Below are 13,418 nucleotides of genomic sequence, written 5' to 3'. Positions count from 1 at the left end.
CTAACGTTAGATGCCTGTTTTTAGAATTTTCTTATTTAAGATGTTGAATTAAAGGAATAGTAATACCAACAAATGAAAGTGTTTAAAATGAATGACAATATGATGTAGTGTTGCCCATCACTGGTAAAACTGGTGTGTTTGCTTCAGAAACACAACTATTGTTTATAAAAGAAGCTACTGTGTAGCCATGGGGGCAGATATTCAAACACAGAATACACAGTAGATAACAGGTTCTGAAGAATCCCATTGTATACTACAGAGCTTATCTGTTATCTGCTGTGTATCCTGTACTGTACCTTTTTGAGTTTTGAATGGCTGGCCCCATGGCTACACAGCAGCTTGTTTATATAAACTATAGTTGTGTTTCTGCAGTAGACACACTGGTTGTACCAGTGCAGGGCAAAAGTACATTATATTTTATTACTTTTAAGCACTTTCATTTTTTGCTGTTACTGTTCCTTTAACAGCAGTATTGGAAATCTATACCATTATTTCAATATTTTCTATCTCTACAATTCACAGGTCGTTTGTATGTCATGCAAACCGGCATGAAGATCGACAGCAAATCTCCAGAGTGTCGCAAATTCCTCTGTAAACTTATGGATCAGTTGGAAACTGTAAGTAAACTCGAAATCAATTCCTTTGAAAGATGTGTGAATGAAATGGCTTCCATAGCCTGTAACTTGAGTCTGACATGCTGCTTTATATATAACATAAGAGAAAAGATATTGTTTTGACTATTGAAAGCATTACAGTTCATTTCAGCAGCTACTGATATCATATGATGAATATAATGGCAGTTCACATTTTGTTTTGCTTTTGTATTATGTGCATGGAAGGTAATACACATTTTCAAATGTGTTCAGATTTCCAAAAAAGTTTTTTTTTTTTTTTTTTTTTTTTTTTTTTAATTGGCATCTTCCATTGCGTGGGATAGTTTTACATTTATGAACAGTTTAGTTCAGTTCAGATTTATTCTGCAAATGCCGCGAAGCTAAAAATCAACAATTACATAATAGACTATACTGTGCAGTATATAAATAAATAATACAGGTATGATATATTTTATCTGGACACCCTTTATTGAAAATAGTAGAACTCCATATAGCCATATTTAAGCAAACATTTTTTTTCTCTTAAAGGAGAAGGAAAGGTTAAAACTAAGTAAGCCTTATCAGAAAGGTCCATCTAAATATACCAGTAAACCCCCAAACTAGTGCTGCTCTGAGTCCCCTGTCAAAAGAAACACTGCATTTCTTTCCGTCTATTGTGTACACATGGGCTTCTGTATCAGACTTCCTGCCTTCAGCTTAAACCTCATTGCCCTGGGCAAGAGCATGCTCAGTTTGCTCCTCTTCCCCTCCCCCTCCCTTTTCTACTGTAATCTGAGCCCAGAGCAGGGAGAGACTCAGGCAGGAAGTGATGTCACACCATGTTAATACTGCAGCTCCTATCCTAAACAAACAGAGAGTTTCTAGAGCTTTTTACTCAGGTATGGTAAAACATTCTACAGAATAAATATAGCATTCTAGCTTGCACTATTGCAGCTAATCTATTGGCAATAAAATGCCTCCGTAGCTTTCCTTCTCCTTTAAATAATATGACAGTATAGGCATGGCATCCGTTTTCCAGAAACGCGTTATACAGACAGTTCCGCAGTACGGAATAAACATTTTCCATGGATCCATGGATTTTTTTTTTAAAAAAATTCTCTATAATAATAAAACAGTAGCTTGTACTTGATCCCAACTAAGATGTAGTTAATCCTTATTGGAAGCAAAACCAGCCTATTGGTTTTTTTTAACGGTTAAATTATTTTCTAGTAGACTTAAGGTATGAAGATCCAAATTACGGAAAGATCCATTATCCGGGAAAAAACCCCAGTTCCTGAGCATTCTGGATAACAGGTCCCATGCCTGTATATTATAATTGATAGAAACTAGGGTAAAACAACTAGAGTCCTGCGCGGAACTAATTTCTGCAACCCGGACCCGACCCAAACCCACAGCCCTCAATCCAAACTGCAAACCAGATATTTATCTACTTTGATCCGCTACTAGACCCGGACCCACAACTGCCTTATCCGCAACCCGACCTGCGTCCCGCCAACCACCATCAAACAGGAAGTCATGGTGCTGCAAACCGGAAGTGTCATCAAAAGTGGGCAGGGACAGAAACACGTTTTGTAAAACTTTAAAAGGAGTAAAATAAAGACAATACTACATAAGATAAGAAATTTAGAGGAGACCCGCAACCCAGCCCGCAGACCAATGGGTATACCCACACCTGAAGATCCTCCCCTCATTCCGCAGGGTGCCTGCTTTTTTTTGCAGGTCACCCGCGGGTACCCAACCCGCTTCAGGACTCTAAAACCAATCCTACTTTTTCTTGTTTATTTTTTAAAAGCTTTATAGAAACCTTAAAGGAAAGCTATACCCCCAAAATGAACACTTAGGCAACAGATAATTTAGCCTCAGAGATCACCTGACCAGAAATACTGCAGCTCTAACTATAACAGGAAGAAGTGTTGAAGCAAAAGACAGAACTCTATCTGTTAATTGGCTCATGTGACCTAACAAGTATGGTTTGTTGGTGTGTTTGTGTGCACAGTGAATCATATGATCCCAGGGGGCGGTCATTATTTTTTAAAATGGCAATTTTCTATTTATGATTTCCCAATGGCACTTAGTACTAAAAAAGTATATTATTATGAAAATGTATTTACATGAAGCAGGGTTTTACATATGAGCTGTTGTATGCAATATCTTTTTATAGAGACCTACATTGTTTGGGGGGTCCAAGAATGCTACATAATATATCCCATGCATGTATATCATATCAAATAATGTTCCTTTTGGTTGACCTAAAGCAAATGCCTTTTACTCATGATTTTTGTTGGCAATGCTTTTAGCTACACTCTTTAGTTTCTTTAATACAAAACAGGAAACTGATTAAAAGCTGCCTTCTATTTTGTTACTGTAATTAATATCTTCACTTTTACAAGGGGTATATGATTACTAAAATGGCTTTGATCCTTTATGATTTAATAACTGTGTGTTCATTGTTTCATTTTCAACGTGCCATTGGTGAAAAGCTTTGTTCATCAGAGTGTTGAAATGCCCTCCCATACTTTTGTAGTGACAAGCTTTCCAGTGATGGCTGTCTTTGTATACAGGATATTGTGTTAACAGTATTTGATAATATTGCCATTTTGTTTGCTTTTGAATGAGTGTGTTTGAATGAAACAGTGTATTTTATATGATATACTGTTAGAATGTATCTGATAATACTGAACCAATTGAACTGTAACTAAAATAGAAACGTGTAAATGTTATACCTTCAATATACAGGTATGGGATCCGTTATCCAGAAACCCTTTATACAGAAAGCTCAGAATTATGGAAAGGCTGTCTCCCATAGACTCCGTTATAATCCAATAATCCAAATTTTTAAAAATGATTTCCTTTTTCTATGTAACAATAAAACAGTATCTTGTACTTGATCCAAACTAAGATATAATTAATCCTTATTGGAAGCAAAACCAGCCTAGTGGGTTAATTTAATGTTTCCATGATTTTCTAGTAGACTTAAGGTATGAAGATCCACATTACGAAAAGAGCCGTTATCCGGAAAAACCCAGGTCCCGAGCATTCTGGATAACAGGTCCATACCTGTACTATAATTACTATTGTTATACTATTTTTATTAACAACTTATACATGTTGATAATACTGATAATGTAGTGAAGAACTATGAAAAGTACAATTTTAAAACATACTTTTAAAAAAGTATGTTTAAACAGCTTTCAGTTCAGTTTTACTTTTGTATTTAGTCTTTTACAGAACATGCCAGCAGATTTCTTTCTAATACTTGTTAGCTGATTTAGGGCTGGGTCATTGTGTCTTTCACACCATGCATCATGCATGAGGTTAAGATTATTATTCTTTTCTCAGTGCTAATGAGGTCAGTGTCCTTTCTGATGGTGTGGTCTCTGTATGCAGATCCACCCCAAAAAAAGTTAATAACTGACTCTCTCGAGACAGGGTGGAGGTTATCTTTTGATAATAGTGAGCTGTTGAAAACTTTTAGCAGTAAATACTTCCAGAAAATGATATTCACTGAAAGAACACTGGAAATAATTCTTTATTATATAGATTCATGAATTCTTTTAATATTTAACCATTTTTTCATTGAAAAGATGTTGGTACGGTTTCCAAAACTTTGGCTGCAATTGATATTTCATTTGCCTGCCGAATTTTACAGAAATGATAGATTCAAAGAAAGATAATTAAATAGTAAAACTGAATACTGTATTTCTGTATGTTACCAGTTATATGTAGAAGTAGCATCAACTGCTGTGTGACTAAGGAGTTTCTTTAAGCCTCATTATATTTTCAGTGCCTCTTAAGGAAGGGTGACTTCACTGTTCTAATGTGATAGCCCTACATGTGTTTAAAAAAATAATTTAGTCATTGGTACACAAGAGCCAAGAATATCTTGTAAATGATATCCTTATAAACGGTGAGTTCTGATGTCATCAGTTATAAACGGTGAGTTCTGATATCATTTCTGTCACATGACTCACAGAAATTTGTGTTATAATAAATAAAGTACCCCAGTTGTAAAATATCAGGATATTAGAATTTACCTATGAGTTCCATGACCTGTATAAAACCACTCGTCCTTCGGCCTCGTGTTTTTATATGGTCATGAAACTCCTCAGTAACTTCTAAGTTCCATGGAGCCTTCGGCCTCGTGTTTTTATATGGTCATGAAACTCCTCAGTAACTTATAATATCCTTATATTTTACAAGAGGGGGTAATTATTCACTATATATCCATATATCTAGGTGGTCATTGTGAAGTGGAACATGTATGTCATGTGTCACGCACATATATCGTATATACTCTAGTATAGGCCGAGTTTTTCAGCACCCAAAATGTGCTGAAAAAGTCTACCTCGGCTTATACTCGAGTCAGTACCAAACCAGACCCTGCAGACAAGCAAGCGATAAAGCCAATGCGTACCCGATACCCGCGGGCGGGTTCGGGTTTAATATTGGGAGTTCGTGGCGGGTACGGGTCGGGTGCGGGTTATGCTGGGGCACTAAAATAGTGAATAGGGTCTGACAGGACAATGTCTATGCAGTTTCCCTGCAGAACAACACACAGAAGTGACTGGCCCCTCAGTACCTGCGATTGTGTTACGGCTGCTCCTGCAGGCAGCGCTCACAGACCCACATAAATCCAAAACAGGCCGCTTCTAGAGCCCGCATAAATCCCACCCCCCGCGCCTCTTTTCCTCGCCACTGTCCGCAAACATCCCCGCCACAACTGCGTTGTTCTCCACCAGATCCTCCCGGACTCCATTTTCCTCTTGCCCAAGTTAAGAACAAGTTAACTGTCTGCTGTGATTGTGAATTCAAAGACTTAAAAACACAACATTTCAATATTTTTTATAGTGTAAGTGAAATGTATATTTTGCTTGACTAACATAATAAAATAGATTTGGAATTATTTCTTAAGGTGACAGGTCTGCTTTAATTGCAACAACTCTGTCCCAAACTAGAAATGTCTTCTGTTAATGCAGATTACAATTGGTATTCACTGTAAACGATTCCTGGAAATTATTTGTTTTTTTACCATACATATAGGGGGATATTTAATTAGGCACGATTTTTCCAATGTTTCCATTTTGACACTGAAAACCCAAAAAAGTCACAGCATAAAAAAAAAAAAATTTGATTTTTTTTTTCCACCCGCAATTTATTATGCCCCGAATCTGTTCCAAATACAAGTCCGAATCTGAAAATACTCCATCTAAGACCTGCCAAATTCATGTAAAAGTCAATGTCCCCTTAACCATTTGAAGATGTTTAATCCTCATGAAATGTTTGACATTTTTGGCGTTTGATGCAAGTTTTTACTCAAAAACTCAATTTTTCTTGGTTCTCGGGAGTCAAACGCAAAACATTCGGGTTTTTTGCATCCGATTTTTTTGAGTTCTTTTTATTGATAAATAAGGGCAAATTGTAAAAATTATGATTTTGATAAATAACTCCCATTGTCTGTGCTACTTCCATAGCAACCTTCAGCACAAATGATAATTTTAAGATGTGGAAAACTTGTTGGATGCCTTTCTATGTCCAAGTGTGTGTTGATTAATGTTTATGCGGTTAGTAAAATACTAATTTTCCCTTATTTATCAGCCCAGAACATCTGCAACTTGTTTAACCATTATCTTTGCAAACCATCTTTCCTACCACAAAAAGGATTCAGCACCCGTTTGTTGGATTACATAACACACTATAAGATTTTCGTTACGCATGATTTATGTTAGATGTCATTCTCTCTGTCTATTTTTTCATACCATAAAGGAAGGTCCGTTATTTCATAAACGCAGATGTTTTGGTATTACTTTGTATGTTCTCCCCATGCTTGTCTGGGCTTCCTCCAGCTATCCTGGTTTCCTCTCACATGTAATAGGGACTTCAATTGTAATTGTAAATTTAATGTAACTTATTTATTAGCTTTGTTATTTTCTTTCATACAGTTTTGAAGATATAAATGTTTCTCAAATTTTTCTTACAGTAAAGAAAGTTGTGATGAATTTTCAAGTACAGATAGGAGACCTGTTATCCAGAATGCTTGGGACCTGAGGTTTTCCAGATAAGGGATCTTTCTGTAATTTGCATCTCCATACCCTAACTTTAAATAAACCCAATATTATTGTTTTGCCTCCTATAAGGATTAATTATACTTTGGTTGGGATCAAGTACAAGGTACTGATTTATTATTACAGAGAAAAAAAATTATGTGCTTAATTATGTGCTTAATTATGTGCTTAAAATGGAGCTTTCTGGATAATGGATCCCATACCTGTAGGTGGGAATCCTTATGCATTCTCCTGTTTGATGCATTAATCAGCATTCGTCATCTTTTTGTCCATTGGTAGCCAACCTACAGTTGAAACACTAGCTTTAGGAACTAATTAGTAAAGGAATAGTATCTGGAATGCTGGGGACCTAGAGTTTTCTGTAATTTGGGGCACCATGCCTTAAATCAGAAATTATGTAGTTATGTTGAATAATCTTGCATAGCCTCCATTGTGCCAATCCATATATTAATCATAGATTTCATGGAATCTGACGGCATTTGTGAAATATCTGCAGTCGGGAAGTTGTACTGTTTAATCAAATCCTTTATTTTAAACCAAAAAAAAAAGTGTCACCCCCACAAAAGCAAATCCTGGTAAACTTTGCTGTGCCATGACCTCTATATGTTGAACAGAGGCATAATCTGGGTATTTACACAGTGGCATGATCTGGGCAAATAAAAAATAGTAAGTAAATAAATAATAGTATTGAATGGAGTTGCTTTAGAGTCTCACTGAAATAACATCGCAGAATGCTTGTGGCTATAACACACTGACTTTTTTGACAATCAATGCTTCCCTCAGGAAACTCTACATTTTTATAACCGTTTATTTTTTCTAAAGGGATTGGTTATGCAGAATGTTGGGGTTTTTCTGTAATTTAGAGCATGTTGCCACAAAGCTACAAAAAAACATTTAAAGATTAAAAATAAAATAGGGTTGTTTTGACATTTGTGTTTTTGCTACCTTAGTTAACATCAAGTTCCAGGTGCTGAATAACGAATACAGAGAAAATTACAAATTCTCGGATTCCTGGATGCTTAGAGCTTTTCAGATTCTCAGCTAATAGATCCCATTATTGTGTATTATGTATTATTATTTATTATGTATTGGGTTTGCTTAATTTGTAACCTGACTTAAATTACAGAACCCCTCCTTCAGTTCCTTTCCATTGGTAACATGAACTTTATTATTTAGGTTCATGCTCTTTCTCAGTGTTGAATCGGGTTGCTGTTCTGAATAGATTTAATACAGAGGGCCTCTCACATTAATAATTGGCAGCTGCATCCTTACGGAGCGGTTTTGCTGAATGTTCGCTCACAGTAAGCTGCTTGTAAAGCTTCAATCTCGGTACATTCACAAGCAATACTGACTCACAGATGTTTATAATGCATATTTTACTTGGCGGCACTGCTGCCTGATGCTTGTCTGCAGGCCTTCCTTTGCTTTGGGGAAACTGGATAAATTTGTTAAAATAAGAGACGTGGATATAGAATATCCTCCCCTACATACCTGTTTAGCCAAGAGGCCTGTATAATTTTCTTTACCAAAGGCTGCTGCCTGGCCTAAAATTCGGACAAAGAAGCTATTTTTAATGATGCATGTATTTTAATACATTTAGGGGCAGATTTACTAAGGGTCGAATATCGAGGGTTAATTAACCCTCGATATTCTACTAGGAACTAAAATCGTTCGGCTTCGAATATCGAAGTCAAACGATTTAGCGCTAATCCTACGATCGAACGATCGAAGGATTATTCGTTCGATCGAACGATTAAATCCTTCGAATCGAACGATTCGAAGGATTTTAATACAACGATCGAAGGAATATCCTTCGATCAAAAAAGCACAGGCAAGCCTATGGGGACCTTCCCCATAGGCTAACATTGAGTTCGGTAGCTTTTAGCTGCCGAACTAGGGGGTCGAAGTTTTTCTTAAAGAGACAGTACTTCGATTATCGAATGGTCGAATAGTCGAACGATTTTTAGTTCGAATCATTCGATTCGTAGTCGAAGTCGTAGTCGAAGGTCGAACTAGCCCATTCGATGGTCGAAGTAGCCCAAAAAACACTTCGAAATTCGAAGTTTTTTTAATTCGAATCCTTCACTCGAGCTTTGTAAATGTGCCCCTTAATGTGTATATCATAATATAATTACATTTCAATATTATTATTATTTTAATTATTAAAAACTACTGTCTGGATTTCAACTAATTCTGTTGCCCAGATAGTAACCATAACATTGGTTTGACTGTGAGGTACAAAAGAGAGATCAGAGTCCAAAATGACTACTAGACAGTGAGCCACTGTGGCTGACAGACTTAAAGGTGGTATTTTTAAAGGATAACTGGTGGTTGCCAAAATGTAAGTGATTATAATAACATGCCTGATACCCCGGGCTAGTGCTTGTTTGCTAAAAACCGCATTGTGGTATTTCTGTAGAAGCTTTTCATTGCTATTCGGCAGAAATATTCTGGGCCAGTTCAGTTTTCTGCTATCAGGAGCACTGGCCTGGGTATTGGTTAAGCAATTATTATCACTGGGGGTGCCCCCAGGTGATAATACCTTTAGTTCTCCTTTAACATCAACGATTTCTAGTGCTTTGTCATTTAAGCATCTTCTTACTGTGTGAGGGGGGGGGGTAAAATGCAATAGAAACTTATATGCACTGGGCAAAGTACAGATATTGTTAAAAAAAAAAAAAAAAAGTAGAATTGCGGGACCCGCGGGTCGGGTGGGTTCAGGTCGACCTCGCACTGCTCCTCGCGGGTGGCCGGCTTCCAGTTTTATAGTCTCGCGTCTGCTCGCTCTGCCCCTTTTGTGACGTCATTGTGACGTTATCGGCGGCGCGGGTCTATAACAGGACCCTGGAAGCACGGGCGCAGGTTGGAGCAGGGAAAACCCTGACCTGCACATCACTACTGTATTTTAGTGATTTGCGCCTAGACAAGACATAGTGCATAGTGAAAATTTAAATTATAACATTAAAGCTGGGGCCACACAAATTTCTCTGCAGACCGAGAATCCCCTAACCTGCTGCTCCCAGAATCATTGCCTCTGCTTGGGTGTAGGCAGACTTGACAGATTTCGGTGCTGAAAAGCTACATCTACAGTACATGAAGAAGAGAATGGGAGCAGTGAGGCAGAATTCACGTTGTGTGGCCCTAGCCCTTCTTACAGATACAGCAGGAAAGTGCTCAGAATGTGATTAAAAAAAATTAACCCTAACCTTAATCAGCTCCATCATTGAAGGGGTTTAGGCCCTGCCACTGATTTCAGTGGGAGGGGGCGACAAAAAAAAAAAAAAGAAAGCGACAGGGGCTATGGAGACAGACACAGAATTACTGACATTATGCCAAACTCCTGCCCAAACCCAAGTAAGCAGACTCCTTTTGTGACCAAAACCAGGCAGATATGCAGGTCTTTGGTGATCCTATCCATTATCCTTAGGGGGTGATTTTTCAAAAGGTGAGATTAGCGTTTTCCACAGAAAAATTCGCCCACTTTCTATTCATTCCTATGGGATTTTTACAAGTGTTTTTATGAAAAGTTAGAGCGTTTTCCCCATAGGCTACAATGAAAAGTCGCCTGCGCTAATGCACACGCGGCTATGCTATGCGACTTTTCATTGTAGCCTATGGGGAAAACCGCTGCGGCAGTTTGGGAAGATAGTCGTTCAAAAGACGAGGCGATTAGTCGCCAGGCGACAAAATCTCCCAGAATCTCCTCGTGTGGACTAGCCCTTGCTGTTACTTGATTTCATCTAACTTATAACGTTAGACTCCGGAATCTTGCAGCCGTGTGATATGGTATGGCTCAATTGTAAAATCTACTTATTTTGTTGCTCTACCCTTTATCTTTACCCTCTATGTCTTTATCTCATGCCTTTAGATAAAATTGTTCAAGTTTAAAAATAGAATAAAATCTGTACATTATGGGTAAGTAAAAAAGTCTCACTATTAACTTTCAGTAATTATTCTGTAACAAAGAAGAAATACATTCAACTTTAGTTCTGTAATGGCCACCAATAAAGAGAGAATTGTTTTCATTATTCTCCTCCAGGGTATAGTAAGCTTTAGACCCGTGTTTAGACCCATTAGAAACATAGGCTGAGCATTGAGTTTGAGCCACTTATATTTTATTACTTAAAAACTTGTTTGCTTTTAGAGGAACAAGATATTTGGAAATAGTTAAAACCATACATTTTCAAAGCTTAAGACTTCGAAGAAATCAGCCATTAAAAAATGTAGACAAATAAATACTGCTATTAAATTATACTTTGTGCTTTAGAAGTTTCCAAGAAGATTTCTTAATTCTAACTTTAAAGCTCTTATACTATACAGTGGAAGCTTTATAAATAACAAACTGATTCAAAGGGAATTGTTATTTTGCTAGCAAAGATATTGTGAAAACACATTGTAAAGTTCACAAATATCCAAAGATATATCCAGTATATCAACTCTTTTTCTTGTTTTGTTTCCAACTTCCAAACCTGCTCCCGGGGCAAAACTTCTCTCGGTGCAGATGTCCCTAGCGTTGGTGTGGTAATTTTTTTTTCAAAAAAAGAAAAGCTGCTGTTTTCCTCTACCTTTGGTGGGGGAAGCTATTTTTGGATGATAGGTGCCCTTTAAACATATTCTTTACAAATTGTAATTTGTTTAAAGATATTCAAGCTTTCTTTTTTTGTGATTTAGCTTTTTTACAAAATAATACATTTTATAGAAGAAGAAAAAAAAAGGTATAGTCTTCTTTCTTTAGCCTTAATTCTATGTTCGATGGGCACAGGGTGAATGCAGGGCAATGTAGGGCATGGTAAATATTAAGCAACACACTCTCTGTGTATGAGGACTTGTATTCTTACAGACATTTTACTAGCAAAGAGTTCTGACCTGAGACTGGAGTTTACTCTCTTATCTGTAAAGGGTTCCTTGATCGGTTTCTTGGTGATAAACCATAAAAGGGCTTCATAGTTGCTGTTTTGTTCAAACATGATTATTGAATGCCCTCTCCAAACCGTTTTATTTTCCCACAAGATGATGCTAGTGATATTAGTCAATCCAAGCTTCTCTCTCATCTGTTCCGTCACTGGAACATCTAATTGGAAAAACACATTTATCCCAAAGCTCTTTTTATAGTCATGTTGATGAGTGATTACCTTTGGAGAGGTTTTAAAGTCAAAACCTGCTAAAGTCAATGCAACTGGCTATCACCTTTTATTAAGAGGAATAGCACATTCTGGGCCACACATCAACACTGAACAGCTGAAAAAATAACCTTAATAAACATTTTAAATTATTCATCTCAACGAGTAAAATATTTTTATATTGGAATTAAAACTTGATATAAATTCCTGTTAATAATGTCTTCAAAACTCAGCCTTTTTTCAACCACTAAGTTTGCATCAGCTTCTATGTGACATATTAAGACAACAAAAATATCATTGGAATTGACATATTGACTTGCATAATTTTTAGACAACAAGATGCACATCTTCTTAATACGTTTTAAAAATGCCTACATCTTAGCTTCCTTACAGGTAGCAGATAGTGGAGCCGGGGTTGGTTCAGTTGAATCCTGCTAAACAATCCCCCATGGCAGAAGGGTTGGTTAAAATAATAGAACTGAAAGGGATTATGGGAGAAGCAATGAGATGGGATAACAGAAGGCAATGGAAAAAGAAGAGCAGAGGAGACACGGTGAACAAAAACAATAAAAAGAAAATTTGTGAACATAAAATAGACAAATTTTATGGGAGAAAAAGCAGAAAAACAGAATGGCACAGGCCCGGGCCTACGGCAGCAGGATTTTAGGGGTGGCATGTTGCCCAACCACATCCACATTGGTTCTGCTAAGGAGATACAATAGTTTCTTAAATTTCCCGTGCACCAGTCCTCAGTGCTCCCGATCTGATGATGAAAATTTGTGTATGTGAAGGCAAGGAGACAGGTGATGAACAGAAGCGGCCTAGGGGTGCCCGCTATGTAAATCCGGCCCTGGCTGTGGCACACTTCAATTCTGAGCATTTGGTAGGCTAGGCAGTTATAGCATTGTGGGAGGCTGACAAAATGCTTACAGTTAAAAAAGCACCTAAATGCTGCCTGGAACTAAAAAAGAAGAATAGAATAAAGTAGAAACAAATTATATGAAGTAAATATGTATTTAAAAAAAAAAAAAACTGGTAAAAGTGAGAAGCAAATTAGAGCATGGTACAGCAGCAAAAATAAGTTTACTATCGATTCTACTGTGTTGAGCAATTCTCCCACTCATACAGCATTCATTGTCGATTCACATACATATTTATGACCTGCCCCCAAAGGCCCTTCAAAAATAAAGTCTAGTTATTTTAGCAAATGTTGTGTTTTCAAGAAAGGGTGAGGACTTTTTTGGGGAAATGCAGGCTAATATTACATACTATGGGAATATGCTTAAGAAGGTTTCAGTAACTTCAGTTCTGCTTCAGTTAAACTGAAGAAGATAATTGAATGAGTGGTGAAATGTCTTCAAGAAAACTCAAAGTCCATTTGCTATAGACATCTTTCTTCTACATCTGAATGAATGTCAGCATAGACATATTGCTCTAAATGGATGGCATATCTCTCAGAATGCTCTAAGACAGTGCAAATGGGGAAATAACAGTGGCTTTCATATTGGCCTGAAATGCCAGCTTAGGAAGCAGAGAAAAATACCAATGAAATTATTGTCCGTTAAATTTATTTTATTTATATAATATTATTTTGCTAAATAAATTTGCCCTTGTAGTGGCTT

The 13,418-nt window shown here is 37.0% G+C and overlaps 1 protein-coding gene across 1 annotated transcript in view; it reads left to right on the top strand.

Moving 5' to 3' along the window:
• vta1.S (vesicle (multivesicular body) trafficking 1 S homeolog) overlaps positions 1 to 13,418 on the top strand; it is an 88,034-nt gene that overhangs the window by 23,406 nt on the left and 51,210 nt on the right. Inside the window, 1 exon segment of the mRNA NM_001091674.1 lies at positions 523 to 617. Coding sequence (NP_001085143.1) covers positions 523 to 617 — 95 coding nt within the window.

Source organism: Xenopus laevis, chromosome 5S, assembly GCF_017654675.1.
Source record: "Xenopus laevis strain J_2021 chromosome 5S, Xenopus_laevis_v10.1, whole genome shotgun sequence".
In the NCBI taxonomy this organism is placed as follows: Eukaryota; Metazoa; Chordata; class Amphibia; order Anura; family Pipidae; genus Xenopus; species Xenopus laevis.
Note: the sequence above shows the minus strand (reverse complement) of the source record. Positions and strands in the feature narration are given on the sequence as shown.